The 19,147-nt window shown below is 48.9% G+C and overlaps 1 protein-coding gene across 1 annotated transcript in view; it reads right to left on the bottom strand.

Annotated features, from left to right (window-relative positions):
* The window catches only part of LOC134957830 (flavin-containing monooxygenase 5-like), a 55,279-nt gene that overhangs the window by 13,836 nt on the left and 22,296 nt on the right, over nt 1–19,147 (bottom strand). Inside the window, exon 4 of the mRNA XM_063940030.1 lies at nt 5,414–5,576. Within this exon, the coding sequence (XP_063796100.1) occupies nt 5,414–5,576 (163 nt within the window). The remainder of the gene's footprint in view (nt 1–5,413; nt 5,577–19,147) is intronic.

Consider the following 19,147-nt stretch of genomic DNA (forward strand, 5'->3'; position numbering starts at 1 on the left):
CAAAAAAGGGAAAAAAATTGAAAAACTCATGTCGACCTTTTGACCTGTCGACCTAGCACATCTCGACCTAGAAACCCTGTCGGTCTTCCAACCCTGTCGACCTAGTGACTGTCGACCTAAACATTGTCGACCTAGACAGTGTCAATCTTCAGACCGGATCCCCCCCTAACATCTGGATTATAATTATTTTTTCTAAATTGTCTCATGCACAGAAATACGCCTGGTACCTTTATTAAAGGCTGTCTGTCATTTCATAAGCATCCACAACTCCTATACAGGTGTTTATATGATCACTACACACAAGTCAATTGTACTCACACTGCATACATGGAAATAAATACAGCTATTTACCTAACAGCTGCCATGTACACATCTATTTGACCGTTCAACCTGATCCAGGGCTGGAGCGGCAGGGGCGGTCGTCCCTGGCCATTCACACACAGAGGGCCCCCACATAGTTACCTCAATTAGCATATAAATGGAGAGCAGAACAGCATTTCGCTGACTGCTCGCTGGTTGTCATCTGCGGCTCTGCAGCTACTCGGTAATACAGCAGCCGCTGCGGCGCTCACTATCCATCCGCAAGATGATGACATCTCGCAAGACTATATGTCTCAGAGTCAGAGCTGAATCCCAGAGACGCACCATCGGTCCAGACATTTCTCACTCATTGGTATTGCTGAGCCTCCCTCTGGTGGTCTTCCGAGTTGTTCGCTCGGTAATTTTCTCGCATCGCAGTGATTTTCCGCTAATTGCGCATGCGCAATGTTCGCACTGCGACTGCGCCAAGTAAATTTGCTATGAAGTTTGGTATTTTACTCTCGGCATTACGAGGTTTTTTCTTCGTTCTGGTGATCGTAATGTGATTGACAGGAAGTGGGTGTTTCTGGGCGGAAACTGGCCGTTTTTATGGGAGTGTGTGTAAAAACGCTACCGTTTCTGGGAAAAACGCAGGAGTGGCTGGAGAAACGGAGGAGTGTCCGGGCGAACGCTGGGTGTGTTTGTGACGTCAAACCAGGAACGACAAGCACTGAACTGATCGCACTGGCAGAGTAAGTCTCGAGCTACTCAGAAACTGCACAGAGAAGTCTTTCCGTAATATTGCAAATCTTTCGTTCGCAATTTTGCTAAGCTAAGATTCACTCCCAGTAGGCAGCGGCTTAGCGTGTGCAATGCTGCTAAAGGCAGCTTGCGAGCGAACAACTCGGAATGAGGGCCTCTGAGTCAGAGAGCTTGCTACCTGCTCAGCCTTGTGGGGTGTCCTCAGCCGAGCTGGGTAAGTTGTGTGGGTAAAAGACCAGAGAGCGCTGGGTGGAAGGGATCAACCTGCAATTTGATGGTGCAGGGTAGTAATGAAGAGGGATCACTGCCAGCGCTGAGCAGCCTCCCGCTTGACTCAGTACTCTTTTGTAGCGGGGAGATCTCAGTCCAGAGTCCAGTCTCCTCTCCTCCGGGCTACCCATCACCCTCCTAGTTCCATGTAGCAGCGGTAGTAATCAGGGATACCCCACCGTATCCCCGATTACTACCAGACGCGGAATCCAGGAGAAGTGTGTCGAACCTACCCTACACAGGTCAGGCTCTATTTGGGGAAGCGTTGGATGCGTGGATTTCCACGGCAACCGCAGGTAGGTCACCTTTCCTTCCCTCTGCTACACCTTCTATGAAGAAACCATTTTCTTCAGCTGTGCCGCAGTTCTTTCAGACAGCTAAGGCAAAAAAGTCCAAGCCTCCTACCACTTTCTTTAGAGATGGTCGGACAAAATCCAAAAAGCCTGCCCCCGCAGGCTCCCAGGACCAGAGACCTGCTTCTGGTTCCTCAAAATCCTCAGCGTGACAGTGGACCTCAAAGCCTGGAGGACGGGCTGGTGGGTGCGAGACTCAGACGTTTCAGACACGTCTGGGTGTCGTCTGGCCTCGATCCCTGGGTACAGGATATTGTGTCCCGGGGTACAGACTGGAGTTTCAAGAACTCCCGCCTCATCGATTGTTTAAATCAGGCTTGCCAGCTTTGCTGACAGACAGGGCTATCCTACAGGAAGCCATCCTAAAATTGTCACAGGTCATTGTCCCAGTTCCACCTCATATGCAAAACAAGGGTTATTATTCAAACCTTTTTGTGGTACTGAAACCGCATGTTTCGTTCAGACCGATTTTGAACTTGAAATAGTCTCTCAGAGCAGTGATTTCAGGTCTGGACGAGGGAGAGTTTCTGGTATCCCTGGATATCAAGGATATCAAGGATGCGTACCTCCACATTCCGATTTGGCCGCCTCACCAAGCTTATCTCAGATTTGCACTGTTAGACAGTCACTATCAATTCCAGGCACTGCCAATCGGCCTCTCCACAGCACCGAGGGGGTTCACCAAGGTGATGGCAGAGATGATGGTTCTCCTCCGCAGACAGGGGGTGAACATAGTCCCATATCTGGACGATCTGCTGATAAAGGCATCGTCCAGGGAAAAGTTGTTACAGTCCATCGTTCTCATGACTCAACTGCTCAGGGAACACGGTTGGATCCTGAATCTTCCAAAATCACATTTGGAGCCGACCAGGAGGTTGTCTTTTCTGGGAATGATCCTCAACACGGAAGTGCAGAGGGTGTTTCTCCCAGAGGAGAAAGCGTTGGTGATACAAACAATGGTCCGGGATGTCCTGAAGCCTGCCCGGGTTTTGGATCATCAGTGCATTCGCCTTCTGGGGAAGATGGTGGCCTCTTACGAGGCTCTACAGTACAGAAGGTTTCATGCTCGGCCCTTCCAACTGGATCTCAACTACACATGCACCAGAGAATACGTCTGTCGCCGAAAGCCAGGATTTCACTCCTCTGGTGGCTGCATCTTCCTCACCTTCTGGTGGGCCGCAGGTTAGGGATTCAGGACTGGATCCTTCTAACCACTGATGCAAGTCTCCGGGGGTGGGGCGCAGTCACTCAGGGGGAAACCTTCCAGGGACGGTGGTCAAGCCTGAAATCCAGCCTTCCACTAAACATTCTAGAACTAAGAGCCGTCTGCAACGGTTTCTTCCAAGTGGCCCATCTTCTGCGAGATCGAGCCATTCAAGTGCAGTCAGACAATGTAACGACTGTGGCTTACATAAACCGACAGGGCGGAACGAAGAGCAGAGCTGCAATGTCAGAGGTAACAAGAATCATCCTCTGGGCAAAAAAACACGCATTGGCTTTGTCAGCAATCTTCATTCCGGGAGTAGACAACTGGGCAGCGGACTTCCTCAGCAGACACGATCTCCATCCAGGAGAGTGCGGACTCCATCCGGAGCTGTTCGTGGAGGTAACAGATCTTTGGGGTGTACCTCAAATAGACATGATGGCCTCTCATCTCAATAAGAAGCTTTGGCGGTTTTGTTCCAGGTCGAGGGACCCACAAGCCATGGCGGTGGACGCCCTAGTGACTCCGTGGGTGTTCCAGTCGGTGTACGTGTTTCCTCCACTTCCACTCATTTCAAGAGTTCTAAAACTCATAAGGAGAACAAGAGTTCAGGCAATCCTCATTGCTCCGGACTGGCCAAGAAGGGCTTGATACGCGGATATTCTGGATCTACTGCTAGAAGAGCCGAGGCCTCTTCCTCTTCGGGAGGACCTGCTGCAGCAGGGGCCCTTCTCTTATCAAGACTTACCGTGGCTACGTTTGACGGTGTGGAGGTTGAATGCCAGATATTAGCTCGGAAGGGCATTCCGAACAAGGTTATTTCTACCTTGATACAGGCTAGGAAAGGAGTGACGTCTAAACATTACCATCGTATTTGAAAAAAATATGTATCTTGGTGTGAGTCCAAAAAGTTTCCTACGGTTGAGTTTCAACTGGGATGGTTTTCCTCTTCCAGCAAGCAGGTGTGGATATGGGCCTGAGGTTGGGATCTGTAAAGATCCAGATTTCGACCCTATCCATTTTCTTCCAGAAACAGTTAGCTGCCCTCCCTGAGGTTCAGACTTTTCTGAAAGGGGTTCTGCACATCCAGCCTCCCTTTGTGCCGCCTACGGCGCCCTGGGATCTTAACGTGGTGTTACAGTTCCTCCAATCGGATTGGTTCGAACCTCTACAGGAGGTTGAGGTCAAGTTTCTCACGTGGAAAGCTGTCACTTTGTTGGCCTTAGCTTCTGCTTGACGTGTGTCGGAGTTGGGGGCTTTGTCTTGTAAGAGCCCTTACTTGATCTTCCATGAAGATAGAGCTGAGCTCTGGACACGTCAGCAGTTCCTTCCCAGGGTTGTGTCGGCATTTCATATCAACCAACCTATTGTGATGCCAGTTGTTACTGACTCCTCAGTTTCATCAAAGTCCTTGGATGTTGTAAGGGCTCTGAAAATCTATGTGAAGAGGACTGCTAGTCACAGAAAATCGGACTCTCTGTTTGTCCTGTATGATCTCAAGAAACTTGGGTGTCCTGCTTCTAAGCAGAGACGATCTCTCGCTGGATCAGGTTCACCATCCAGCATGCATATTCTACGGCAGGATTTCCGTGTCCTATGTCTGTTATGGCCCACTCTACTCGTAAGGTGGGTTCTTCCTGGGCGGCTGCCCGGGGTGTCTCGGCTTTACAGCTTTGCCAAGCGGCTACTTTGTCTGGGTCGAAAAAGGTTTGCAAAGTTCTACAAGTTTGATACTTTGGCCTCTGAGGACCTGAAGTTTGGTCAATCAATTCTGCAGGAGCCTCCGCGATCTTTCTCCCGTTCTGGGAGCTTTGGTACATCCCCATGGTACTAATGTGGACCCCAGCATCCTCTAGGACGTAAGAGAAAAGGATTTACTGGTAGGAAATTAAAATCCTATTTTTAAACTTATTGATTGAGTCCACCATTACTACCCTCTCTGGCAAAGAATTCAAAATCCTTACTGCTCTTACTGTGAAGAACCCTTTTCTCCGTTGTGTATAAAAGTTATTTTCTTCTAACCTCAGGGAGTGTTCTCGTGTCCTATGTAGTGTTTCTTTGATAAAAAAAATCATTTGATAAATCCTTGTATGGTCCCTTAATGTATTTTTAAATATTAATAATGTCCCCTCTCAGTCGCCTCTTTTCCAGTGTAAACATATCTAACCTTTTAAGTCTTTCCTCATAATCCAGTGCCTCTAACCCCTTAACATGTTTGTTGGCTCGCCTCTGAACCCTTTCAAGTTCCAAGATATCTTTTTTATAGTGAGGTGCCCAGAACTGTACAAAATATTCCAGGTGTGGCCGCACCAATGGTTTATACAGTGGCAGGATTACATTCTCATCCCTTGTCCCCTTGTTCCAGATCTTCAGAGAATAATTAGTCTCACACTCATTCATTTGTGTCACTAATGGATTTATTCTCTCGTGACCTTAGGTGGGTTAGGAGCAGAATGTATGTGAGGACTGCACCTTGATCTAATATTACTCATGAATATGCAACTTTAACAGTGTATAGCAATACCTGGAAAAGTGTGAAGTGGTAGATTTGCAGTTGAGTGATGACCAGAACAGACGAGTATAGCATCAAAGACATGTGCCTGCTGCTTTCCTTCAGTCTCTGTGACAACATCCCACTGACCAGTGGTGAGAAAATCTGGACGTTTCTTAACGCTGCAAACAGTAGTCTTCATGTAAAGAAATCAGGAAGATAGTTATTTGAGATGTTACTGTATTTTATCGGTTTTGAATTTGATGAACTATCGCCATAGTTTAATCTGATAAAACAAAAACTTCAGTGACACATACCAATAAGTTATAGGAAGGGGGAGACAATCAACAAACTGATTTAGCCCCAATTTACATACTTAGGGGCTGATTTATGAATGAGTTTTATCTTCTGCAACGATTTTTAAACCTCGTTGCGCATGATAAATGGTGCCCCAGCTAATCAGCTTTCAACTGTCTTTTTTTTTTTAAACATGGCAGTTAGGAGCTGATTGGCTGGAGCACCATTTGTCATAGAAAAGAGTTTTAAAACTTTTTGCTTATGAAAAAATGAATTGATAAATCAGCCCTAGATCTAGAGTAGATTTACAACTAAACAGAATTTGTAGGTGCATAAAAGGAATATAAATTCTGGAGAAAAAGGAAATATTGGTCACTTAAAAACACACTCTTTACTGGCATAAAGCTGGCAATATGCCATACTGTTGCTAACCAATTGAATAATTTGCCAATATATGACGGATGCAAGTTTTCAGCTAAATTACAGTACAACTTCCCATTAAGTGGGAACATTGGTGCACTTAATATCTTTCTTCCTTACTTATCTTACTGCTTTATATGCATACAATTTAGATTAATTCTCTATGAATTATAAGGTTTATTGAATGTGACCATTTCATGTACACATAACTGTACTATGATCCACTCAAATGTAATGAGTGTCATTCAGAGATTGGAAAGATATAAGAACACATTACCTGTCTCAATAAAGCAAGAAAACATTGCCTGGAGGATTAAGCTGCACATCCAACATTTTATTTAAAATTCTAGAGTATGCAAAAATAAAATATTACTGCAAGCATTTGGCTGGTCACAACGAGCTTGAGCCGGTTCCATCATTTCACTGTTACAAGGTAAAGCCATTTAATATTGAGTATCAGATAAGAATACAAATAGCTAGTAATTAATTAACTAGTTATTAACATTTATCATCACTAACAAAATACTTTTCTGTATAATGTGCTTTTACCTAAAATGAATTATAATGTAGGTAAAATACACAGTAATATGTTTATGTATATATATATATATATATATATATATATATATATATATATATACTAGGTGCTTCATCACGCCCTACGGGCGCTCTTCACACCGTCGCTAGGGGCTACGCCCCCTTTACCCTTGCATGCCTGTCTGGGGGTCAATATTTGTATTATATGGAGTATTACCTGCATTCCTTTGTTAGTGGTTAAATATTGCACAATGAAAGAGCGTGCGATGGTGAAGGAGGCGCAGCCCCTTGCGACGGCGTGAACAGCACCTGCAGGGCAATATGTACAGAATGTAGCGGGTGCGGGGGGGACTGCGGATGGGGGAGGGTGTCTGTAGATGCTGCGGGTGGAGGGGGGGCGGAAGCGGGGCGGGCCGGATGGGGAAGGGTCGGGAGGTGCTGCGGGTGGGGGAGGGGCAGAGGAGTGGGGGCCGCAGATGGGGGAGGGGTCCGGAGGCACTGCAGGTGGGGGAGGGGCAGGGGTGCCACGGGTGGGAGAGGGGCAGGTGTGGGGATGTTGCGGATGGGTGAAGGGTTCCGGAGGTGCTGTGGGATGGGAAGGGGCGGGGGTGCCTGGGGGTGGGGTAGGGGTCCGCAGGTGCCGTGGGTAGGGGAGAATTAGGTACGGGTGGTGCAGATGATGGGGAAGGAGGTCCGGAGGTGCTGGAGGGGCAAATGCGGGGGTGCCATGGGTGGGGGAGGGATGGGTGAGGGGGGGACCGCGGATGGAGGAGGGTGTCTGCAGATGCTGCGGGTGGAGGGGGGCAGGTGTGGGGGGAGACATATATGGGGGGTGGATGGTGGAGGGGGTCTGGAGGTGCTGTGGGTGGTGAAGGGGCAGAGGAAAGTGAGCCGCGGGTGGTGTAGGGGGTCTGGAGGCTCAGCGTGTGGGGGAGGGGTAGGTGCGGAGGTGTGGTGCATTGGGGAGGGGTATGGAGGCGCTGCGGGTGCTGTACCTGCCAAAAAGGTAGTTGGAGGGTATGCAGTAACAGAGCCAGAACAGGGGTGACGGGGCCAGGACAGGGGTGACGAGGCCAGGACAGAGGCGACGGGGCCAGGACAGAAATGACAGGGACAGGATAGGGGTGACAGGGCCAGGGTAGGGGCGGCAAGACCAGGACAGGGGTGACAGGGCCAGTATAGGGTTGACAGGGCAAGCACAGGGGTGACAGGGCCAGGATAGGAGTAACAGGGCCAGCATAAGGGTGACAGGGCCAGGATAAGGGTGACAGGGCCAGGATAACGGTGACAGGGCAAGGCCAGTGGTGACAGGGCCAGTATAGGGTTGACAGGGCAAGCACAGGGATGACAGGGCCAGGATAAGGGTAACAGGGCCAGGATAAGGGTGACAGGGCCAGGATAACAGTGACAGGGCAAGGCCAGGGGTGACGGGTACATGACAGAACACAGGGCACGGGAGAGATTGGTATTAGGGACAGAACAGTGGTGACAGAAAGATGTGTCTTACCGGAGTCACTGCTGCTGACTGCTGCTGTTCCACTCCAACCTGTTTGGATCTGCTGCTGGTGGAGACTTGGCATGGCTGACTCTCTCAGGCTGGAGTCCTGCTTCCTCTGCCCGTCCGCATCCCTCCCCCCCTCCTCAGTCACACACCGCAGACCTCGCGCAGCTGCCGGGCACTGTGGTAAGGGGAGACTGGGAGTGACTGGTTAGCCCCCAGGAGATGCTGCAGCTGGAGGGAGGAGGGGGGTCATAGCATGCACGCAGCGCGGACCTCGTGGCAGCTGGGCACTGTGGTAAGGGGAGACTGGGAGTGACTGGTTAGCTCCCAGGAGACGCTGCGGCTGGAGGGAGGAGGGGGTCGGAGCCTGCAAGCAGCTCGGACTTCTGCAGCGCTACCCGCCGGCTAAAGTGTGTGAAGGAGCTGGGTGCACCTCACTGCAGGCGGCAGCGCTGCAGCTAGCGGTGGGGTTGCCGGGGCTGGAGATAACAGAGGCAGTACGGAACCTGCACAGCGGCAGGTGCCCCACAAAACTGCAGCTAAGAAACGTGGAGTGTGCCAGAAAGTGACGCTCCTCAGTGCCAGAGAGACCCTGCTGAGTGTCCTGATGTGGGGGGTCAAGCACACAGTGAGCCGGTGCCCGTCTGTCTGTACGGCATACCCCCTCACACACCCCCATACCTCCCAACTGTCCCGATTTTCGCGGGACAGTCCCAGTTTTTGGGGTCTGTCCCGCTGTCCCACCCGCGGGTCGCAGTGTCCCGCGGTGGGGGGGGGGGCAGTTGTAAAGCTCCTGTACTCGCTGTTCTGCTTAGCAGAGCAGCGGTGAATAGTGGAGACAGAGGGAGAGGGGGCATCATGGGGTACGGATTAAGGGGGGGTTCCAGCAGCAGAGCTGAATTAAGAGGGGGGGGGGCAGGGGGTACGTACTGTTGGACCCACAGTTTTAGGGGGCCCCCCAGCTGGAGTAGCTCTGTCCCAGCTCAGAAGCTCCCCCGTCCTGCCAGCAACAGCAGCAGCATTGTCCTACAGTCAGCACACGCTGCTGCGTGTTGGCAGGTCTGTGGTGTTGCAGGGAGGCAGCAGTCTCCCTGCTTTCTTCTGCCTGTGCGGGTGTGTAGGGGGGAGCGACCACCTCCTCTGTATTTAGCCCTAGCTGAGGGGCCAAAATTCCATTTAAAAAACAACAACATGAATTTGCATAAGGGGGCGTGGCCTCGCGTCCCGCGATTAGGCCACGCACCCAACCCACAGCAGGCTCAGCAATGAGATAGGGCTCCCCTGTTTCAAGTGCCCTGGGCCCCCAGGACTCATAATCAGCCCCTGGGGGCATGCCAGCAACTCACAGAGCGCTGGGCATGCCCCCTCACTGACGAAAACGGGGACCCTCCCGTTAAGCCATGCCCCCCTTTTCGCCGAGTGTGTGTCCCTCCTTCTGCCTGAAGAAAGCTCCTGAAGAAAGCTGGGAGGTATGCACCCCTGCCTGTGCCATGCCCATACTATCTGCTTCTGCTCCTAGTCTCCTATAGATTTGGCCAGATCTGTGACTCATTTGACTAACTCCGCCCAGTGTTGTGACTCCGCCCAGCGTTAGCAAATGAATCACAAAGTCACAGATCTGGGCTATTATATAGGAGATATGTGTGTGTGTGTGTGTGTGTGTGTGTGTGTGTGTGTGTGTATATATATGTATATATATATATATATATATATATATATATATATATAATATGTAAATGTAGATGTGTGGTGATGGTGTCATTCCTGATGATGGTTTTGGAATAAAACCGAAACGTAGAAGCAACTTTGTTTGTCCTGCAAATTACTGCCATAGGAGTGCCGCCGTCACCACACATATATATTGAAATATTTTAGATGGCACCTGGCTATTGAGGTATTGAAGGAGAGGGAGGAGTTCCGGTATATACAAGCATTATATATATATATATATATATATATATATATACAAAGATAGTCAGCAATGAAAAAGTTCAGTGCATATCAAAAAAGCATAGGAGACTGGATTTCACATATTACAATCAAAAGCATCAATGAAGGAGTGTTAGGGTGGTAAAGCAGTACCAGTCATCCTAGTGGGTTTAAACAGCTCCACAGCTGTTTCGGTGCTACAACAGCACCTTAGTCATGAGCATATTAAACCAATGCGTAGCCATCTCTTATATACACAGAACATAAACTAATCAACAAGCTCACCTGTGGAGTATACGGTTATACAGTATACGTGTGGCAACGGGTGTGATTGAATCGCCTGAATTCAGTAATTTACAGGAGTGGCAAAATATATTTGTCCACATAGTGTGTGTGTGTGTATATATATACATAATTAAAAAATTCAAAGACGTTGTGGCTGCTTCCGACATTGGGCCAATTCGGGCAAGAACCTGGTTGCAACCTAAACCAGGAGTATTGAGATGCCATGGATGTGCCAATTGTAATTTTTTTTATTCTTGGGGAAACTTTCTTTAACCCCAGTAGTGACACTGTCTACAGTATACAATATCATTTGGATTGTTGTAACAGCCGTTACGTTGTGTACATAATAACTTGCCCTTGTAATATGCTATATGTCGGAAAGAATATCAATGCACCGCTCCTCCATTAAAAAAGCTACCACTCTTGTGGACAGTAATACACCACCAGTTTCGAGACATTTTGCTTCCCTGGGTCATACGATTAGAGATTTCCGATGTATGCCAATTGATTGCATTCCACCGTTGAGACGGGGAGGGGATCGCAACAAATTGATGTTGCAAAGAGAAGCACATTGGATTGCCGCCTTAATACAATTGCCCCTGGTGGACTCAATGAAAGTCAGGGCTTTGGTTGTTTTTTGTAACTTTTTTCTAAAGTGTGTCCTGTTTACCACTTACCTGTCAGGTTCGGTTTTGCTTGTGTCCCCGGAGGGGGTGCTAGTGGGTCAGTGGAGGTAGGATGGAAGAAGTGAGGAGGCTGGATTGGGTTTCTGCGCATCAGCGCAATGGTGTTTTATTAACATAAAAGTTCACACAATAAGGCAGCAGAATAACGTGCAGGAATAAACAATAAAAAGTATGCAATGGAAATGGTGCAGGTTGGAAGCTGAGAGTCTATGGAGGAAATGGTAATGATGGATAAGTTCACTGGTGTGAGAACCAGAATGGTTTAAAACGTGGAGCCAGCAGAGATGGTAATAAATGTGTAGCAAACCTGGTAGCAGATGCAGGAGACTCAGGTGGAAGTTCACAGAGCAGTTCGTTAAGCTCAGGCAGCTAGCAAGCTGCTTCACAGGTGAGGTGATGGAATGCACCTGGAGAGAGTCTCTACTGCAGAGGCTGAAGCACACTGCGGTTGTAGTTAGGTGTGGAGCCAAATACAGATGCAGGGGTTGCTGATGCTTGTAGTTCCACGGAGATATAGGAAGGTAACCAGGAACACGGAGGAACAGGTAGGTAACCAGGAACACGGAGGATCCAGGAAGGTAACCAGGAACACGGAGGAATCCAGGCACATGGGTCGCAGGAGTGACACAAAGTTCAGGACAACCACAGGCTCACCCTGCAGCTCCTGATATACCCCCTGGTGTGCAGACATTGGTTGGAGTGGGAAAAGGAGGTGCGGCCAAGCTCCGGATTGGCCGCCGTACTCTGACCGATGGAGACTGTCATGGCGGTGCCCATGCCGCGGCCCGGCGGGAATGCGGCGTGCTCACACGCCCGCTGTTACAGGAGCGTTCCTAGGCCCAGGATGACGTCTGGTGGCAGAGGGGCGGACGACAGCAGAACGTAGGGACCCCGGACGGAGTCCGCACCGACGGACAGATGTGGCTGTGGTGAGTCGATTCCTGACAGTACCCCCTCCTTTATGGGTGGGCACTGAACACCCACGTGGCTTGGAAGGATGAGTTCTGTGGAAGACACGGACCAACCTTGGAGCATGGACATCTGACGAATTCACCCAACTTCTCTCCTCAGGACCATAACCGGACCAGTCGATAAGGTATTGTAGACGACCGTACCGGCAACGGGAATCCAGAATCTTCTCTATCTCGAACTCCACGCCCCGCTGAGTTCGCACTTTGGGGCCGACTGGAAGAGCTCTTTGGAAGCGATTCAGGACTAACGGTCTGAGGAGAGAGACATGAAAGGCATTAGGGATTCGTAGAGAAGGTGGTAACTTGAGCTTGTAGGCCACAGGACTGATGACTCTTTCGATGGAAAAGGGACAGATGAAACGTGGTGCAAATTTCATCGACGGGACTCTAAGACGGAGGTTCCGGGTGGAAAGCCAAACCTTGTCACCAGGTTTCAGGCTAGGAACTGCACGTCTTTTGTGGTCAGCAAAGAACTTATACCGGCTAGAAGCCTTCTTGAGAGAAGCATGAATCTTCCTCCAGGTTGAAGAGAACTGACTCAAGACAGTAGTGGCAGCAGGAACATCAATGTGAGGAAGTTCTTGAAAATCTGGAACACGGGGATGTTGTCCATATACAGCAAAGAACGGAGTTGTTTCTGTAGCAGTATGGTAGCGGAAATTGTGGGCAAATTCAGCCCATGGGAGCAGGTCCAACCAGTCATCTTGAGAAGACGAAACATAAAGTCTTAAAAATGTTTCTAACTCTTGGTTTACCCTCTCCGTCTGCCCATTCGTCTGAGGGTGGTAGGCTGACGAAAACTTGAGGTTGACTTGCATGGCAGAACAAAGGGCTCTCCAAAATCTTGCCACAAACTGAACTCCACGGTCAGATATAATTTCAGTGGGTAGTCCATGTAAGCGGAAAATCTCCCGTAGGAAGATTTGGGCAAGCTTTGGTGCAGAAGGAAGACCCTGGAGTGGTACAAAATGGGCCATTTTGGTAAACCTGTCAACCACAACCCAGATGGTATTGAATCCTTGAGAAGAGGGAAGGTCAGAGATGAAATCCATGGACAAGTGTGACCAGGGACGGTTGGGAACAGATAATGGTTGTAACTGACCTGCTGGAGATTGTCGAGGAGTCTTGTGCTGCGCACACTTCGGGCAGGATGCCACAAAATCTTTGATGTCAACTTTCATCTTCGGCCACCAGTATGTCTCGGAGAGGAACTTGAAAGTTTTCAGGACACCAGGATGCCCAGTGAATTTGGACTGATGAGCCCAAGACAGCAACTTGGAACGGAGTTCTGGGGAAACAAAAGTCTTACCAGGAGGTGGAGCAGGAGAAACTTGAGACGAAGCAAATACCACTGGACTCAGGATGGAATGCGGAACAGAGTCGGACGTCTCCTCTTCGGACTCCATAGATCGGGATAAAGCGTCTGTCTTGATATTCTGAGAACCTGGGCGGAAATGAAGCTTAAAGTTAAAACGAGAGAAGAACATAGCCCACCGGGACTGGCTAGGATTGAGGCACTGGGCTGCCTTCAAATAAAGCAGATTTTTATGATCCGTATAGATGTTGAACGGAAATTTGGCCCCTTCCAGGAGATACCACCATTCCTCAAGGGCCAGCTTGATCGCTAGTAGTTCTTGATCTCCAATGGAATAGTTAGCTTCTGCAGGGAGGAATTTACGAGAATAAAATCCACAAGGGTGAATCTTCCCATCAGTTCCCTTCTGGGAGAAAACAGCTCCAACTCCTACTGTGGAAGCATCCACCTCCAACTCGAATGGCTTGTTTACATCCGGTTGAGACAGAACTGGAGCAGACATAAAGGCCAGCTTGATCTTTTGAAATGCCGCTAAAGCTTCTTCTGACCAGTTGGAATGATCTGCCCCTTTCCGAGTTAAGTTGGTAATAGGAGCGATGAGAGTTGAAAATCCTCGGATAAACGTCCTATAATAGTTGGCGAATCCCAGGAATCGCTGAATAGACTTAAGACTACTTGGAATGGACCAATTGGCAATGGCTTCCAACTTTGTCGGGTCCATCTGGAGATCCGATCCGGAAATTATATACCCCAGGAAGGGTATGGAGGGAACTTCGAAGGTACACTTGGATAATTTGCCATAGAGACGATTCTCACGAAGAGGTCGGAGGACCTCACGGACTTGCAGACGATGAGAAGAGAGATCTTGGGAGAAGATGAGGATATCATCCAGGTAAACTACGAGGTATTTGTACAGAACGTCACGGAAGATTTCGTTAACAAAGTGCTGGAACACTGCTGGGGCATTGCTCAACCCGAATGGCATTACCAGGTACTCGTAATGACCATCTCGAGTATTAAAAGCTGTCTTCCATTCGTCACCACTACGGATTCTGATGAGGTTGTAGGCACCGCGGAGATCTAACTTGGTGAAGATGCGGGCTCCCTTAACTCTATCAAACAATTCAGTGATGAGTGGCAATGGATAACTGTTTTTGATGGTAATGTCATTGAGACCCCGGTAGTCAATGCATGGACGTAATCCTCCATCCTTTTTTTTAACAAAGAAGAAGCCCGCACCAGCGGGTGAAGATGAGGGATGGATAAATCCTTTCTGTAAGTTCTCCCTGATGTAGTCGCTCATCGCCTCAGTTTCAGGAACGGATAACGGATAGGTACGCCCCCTTGGTGGTTTCTTGCCGGGAATGAGGTCAATGGGGCAATCCCACTCTCTATGGGGCGGCAGAACATCAGCGGCCTTTTCACTGAAGACGTCAGAGAAATCTTGGTAAGCCGCAGGAAGATTTGACTGGGTTTTGACTTCAGAAGACTTGATAGGACAAACTTGGGCTAAGCAGGACTGGCGACAATGTGAACCCCAGGAAGTGAGTTGTAACGTAGACCAATCAATCTGCGGATTATGTAGTTGGAGCCAGGGCATTCCCAACACGATCTCCTGGGTTGCCTGAGGAATAACTAAAAACTTTATTAATTCAGAATGCAGGAACCCGACTCCCAGAACCACTGGTCTGGTTTGGTGAGAGATATTCCCCTTGGAGATTCGGCTACCATCTACTGCAGTGATGTAGACTGGATATGAGAGTTCGCAGATAGGCAAACGAAACTTATCTACCGCAGCTTGAGTGATGAAGTTTCCTGCGGCTCCACAGTCCACTAACGCAGATGCAGACTGAAGACCATCTGTAGTCTCTAAAGTCACAGGAAGAATGAGGTCTTGGTTTGAAGGAGCTTGTCTAGAAGATCCCAACTTGACTCCTCCTTTACAAGTCAGGATCTGGCGTTTCCCGAACGCACTGTACAAGAATTGATCTGGTGACCTGCAGCCGCACAATAAAGACACAGTCTCTCACGGAGTCTTCTTGACCGCTCCTCAGGAGTTAAGCGGGACCTATTAACTTGCATAGGCTCATCAGAAGGTGGAGGCTGAAATTGTACTGAAGGTACCATTCTTGACTTGCGCGGCTCACTACGAGCACGCTCACTGTTGCGTTCGCGGATGCGAGAGTCCAACTTGATGCATAGAGAAATCAGTTCAGGCAATTGCTCAGGGACATCGCGGGTTGCCAGTTCATCCTTGATCCGATCTGAAAGTCCATGCCAGAAGGCTGCTACCAGGGCTTGATTATTCCACTGAATCTCTGCGGCTAACGTCTGGAACTGGATGACATATTGTCCCATACTCCGGGTACCTTGACAAAGCTGAATAAGGTCTGCAGAGGCTGATGTTGCACGACCTGGCTCGTCAAAGATACGTCTGAAGGTTGACACGAATTCAGCGTAGTTGTTCATCAGAGGGTCAGCACGTTCCCACAGAGGAGACACCCAACTCAAGGCAGAACCAGAGAGCAGTGAGATAATGTAGGCAACCTTGGATCTTGACGTGGGGAAATTGTGTGATAATAATTCAAACTGGATTTCACATTGGTTAAGGAACCCGCGACATAGCTTCGGACTGCCATCATATTTGCTAGGCACAGGCAGGTGCAAGCGTGACACTGGAGCTGATGCAGCCGGCGTAGAAGAACTCACAGCACTTGCAGGTGCTGGGGTAACTGGAAATGGAGTAGCAAGTACACTAGGCAGGGTTTGCTGTAGTGTATCAATCCGGGAGGACATCCCTTGCAGAAACTGGAACACTCTGACCACCGTCCGAGTCCATCGGTCCTGAACTTACTGTCTGGTTCGGTTTTGCTTGTGTCCCCGGAGGGGGCGCTAGTGGGTCAGTGGAGGTAGGATGGAAGAAGTGAGGAGGCTGGATTGGGTTTCTGCGCATCAGCGCAATGGTGTTTTATTAACATAAAAGTTCACACAATAAGGCAGCAGAATAACGTGCAGGAATAAACAATAAAAAGTATGCAATGGAAATGGTGCAGGTTGGAAGCTGAGAGTCTATGGAGGAAATGGTAATGATGGATAAGTTCACTGGTGTGAGAACCAGAATGGTTTAAAACGTGGAGCCAGCAGAGATGGTAATAAATGTGTAGCAAACCTGGTAGCAGATGCAGGAGACTCAGGTGGAAGTTCACAGAGCAGTTCGTTAAGCTCAGGCAGCTAGCAAGCTGCTTCACAGGTGAGGTGATGGAATGCACCTGGAGAGAGTCTCTACTGCAGAGGCTGAAGCACACTGCGGTTGTAGTTAGGTGTGGAGCCAAATACAGATGCAGGGGTTGCTGATGCTTGTAGTTCCACGGAGATGTAGGAAGGTAACCAGGAACACGGAGGAACAGGTAGGTAACCAGGAACACGGAGGATCCAGGAAGGTAACCAGGAACACGGAGGAATCCAGGCACATGGGTCGCAGGAGTGACACAAAGTTCAGGACAACCACAGGCTCACCCTGCAGCTCCTGATATACCCCCTGGTGTGCAGACATTGGTTGGAGTGGGAAAAGGAGGTGCGGCCAAGCTCCGGTGACCGATGGAGACTGTCATGGCTGCGCCCATGCCGCGGCCCGGCGGGAATGCGGCGTGCTCCCACGCCCGCTGTTACAGGAGCGTTCCTAGGCCCAGGATGACGTCTGGCGGCAGAGGGGTGGACGACAGCAGAACGTAGGGACCCCGGACGGAGTCCGCACCGACGGACAGATGTTGCTGTGGTGAGTCGATTCCTGACATTACCTTTGCTCTATTAATACTTTATGTAAACTAGTCTCTCAACATGTACATTAATGTCTGTTAGGTATTTAGAATATTATATATATTTTGATTTTGTCATTGTTATGTATTTACTGGTGCCGTTATGTGCCCTCTGGTGCCGTTCTATAATATGGGGCGCTACCGCTGGGTACATGTTTGCACCAGGATTAGTGTTTATTATTGTTTTTTCTATTTTGTGTATTAACTGCATGTGGTTGCCATAGCAACGTTTGCGTTCCACTGGGGCTGGTGAGCGTGGCTGCCTGGATGTGGGTGGTGATGCCAACCGCGTGGTGTATGACCGCAGCGTGGATACCTGGCAAGTGAGTGAGAACAACTGTTCAGTGGCTCCCGGTGGTGGGAGTAGCTTTACTGCCTACCCACGTTGCCATGGTGACAGTTGGACTCGGCCTTGCTCTGGGATCCATTCCGGGCATGTCACGTGACGTTTGACGCACCACGTCACTTCCGGTCGTGACGCGTGCTTCTGGCCACTGTGTATGCACACCTGTGCTGGGGACACATGCAGGTGAGTTTGTTCCTGATCATTAGAATGGTATAAAATGTGTTTGGTGATGATAAGTTGATTGTCCATGATGAAGGTGCTTGCTCAGCACCGAAACGGCTGTGGACCGTTCGACTACTTACTGGAGGCATGCACCATGGTTTGGTATGAATTGGCCATCCTATTTGGCATCTCTTTCATGAAAGTTTTGGATTGTCCATAATCATGCCTCTGGTCATGTATCTGTTTTGTGCACTTTACCTTTTTATATGAAGAAGTTTTTTAGCATTACTTGGAGGTGCTGGTTCTTTACATTGAACTACAACTATTATATATGTACCAGGCACTCCCCTTTCCACTTATATGTGTGCGGTTGGTTTTGGCATTATATATTACTAGCTGAAGTACTCGGCATTGTCCAGGTTCACATTTTCCTGTTATTAAGTTATGAATGAGTTGGCTTCAACTGTCAACATATTAACAATAATTAAAAACTTAGTAGCTCTTCCAACACACCCCTGAGGAGTGTCGCTTTTGTTTAGGCGTGACGCCAGTAGCACTAATCCCCAACTTTTTTTCTGTTCAGTTTTATAATCACTTTTTCATTGTGAGATGGTTTGAAAGCTTTCCCGCTGTTATCATTGTTGTTATTCCTAAGCTGCCCAGTGTACACCAACGGGAGATCCAACTGGGACATCCAACTCCCTAGTATGTCTTCTGGGATGCAATGTTACAACTCTGTAAAGTTTTCCTCAAAATCCATCAGTGGACGGCCCAGAACAAGCTCCTTTTGTCAAAGATCTGCCCAGCGCATTCTACTGTAAGGTCTGACTAACCCCAACCTAGTAGTATGTCTTCTGGGATCCAATTTTAACACTCTGTGATGTTTTCTTCCAAATCCATCCAGTGAAAGGCCCAGAACAGCTCCCTGGGTCAAAGATTTGCCCAGCACATTTTGTCAAGAGGTCTAACCATCCCAAACCGCTAGTAGGCTTTCTGGGATCCAGTGTTACCACTCTGTGAAGTCTTCTTCCAAATCCATCCAGTGGAAAGCCCAGAACAGGCTCCCTCGTTCAAAGTTCTGCCCAGCACATTCTACCATAAGGTCTGACTAACCGCAACTCGTAGTATGTCTTCTAGGATCCAATGTTACCACTCTGACGTTTTCTTAAAAATCCATCCAATGGAAGTCCCAGAACAGGCTCCCTGGGTCAAAGTTCTTACTAGTGTATTTCGCAATGTGGTTCGACCCACCCCAACCCCCTAGTATGTCTTCTGGCATCCAATGTTACCACTCTGTGAAGTATGCTTCCAAATTAATCCAGTGGAATGCCCAGAACAGGCTCCCTGGGTAAAGTTCTTTATTGTGCATTCTGCTGAGAGGTCTGACCGGGACCCTAACCTCCCTAAAACCTGGCCAGGATCCAACTGAACCCCCTCATGTTGGTTTGATCCCAAGTGGTGCAGGGTTGTCTGAATGCACAACCGGACAGACAAACAAACCAA

This window comes from Pseudophryne corroboree, chromosome 9 (assembly GCF_028390025.1).
Source record: "Pseudophryne corroboree isolate aPseCor3 chromosome 9, aPseCor3.hap2, whole genome shotgun sequence".
NCBI classification, from domain to species: Eukaryota; Metazoa; Chordata; class Amphibia; order Anura; family Myobatrachidae; genus Pseudophryne; species Pseudophryne corroboree.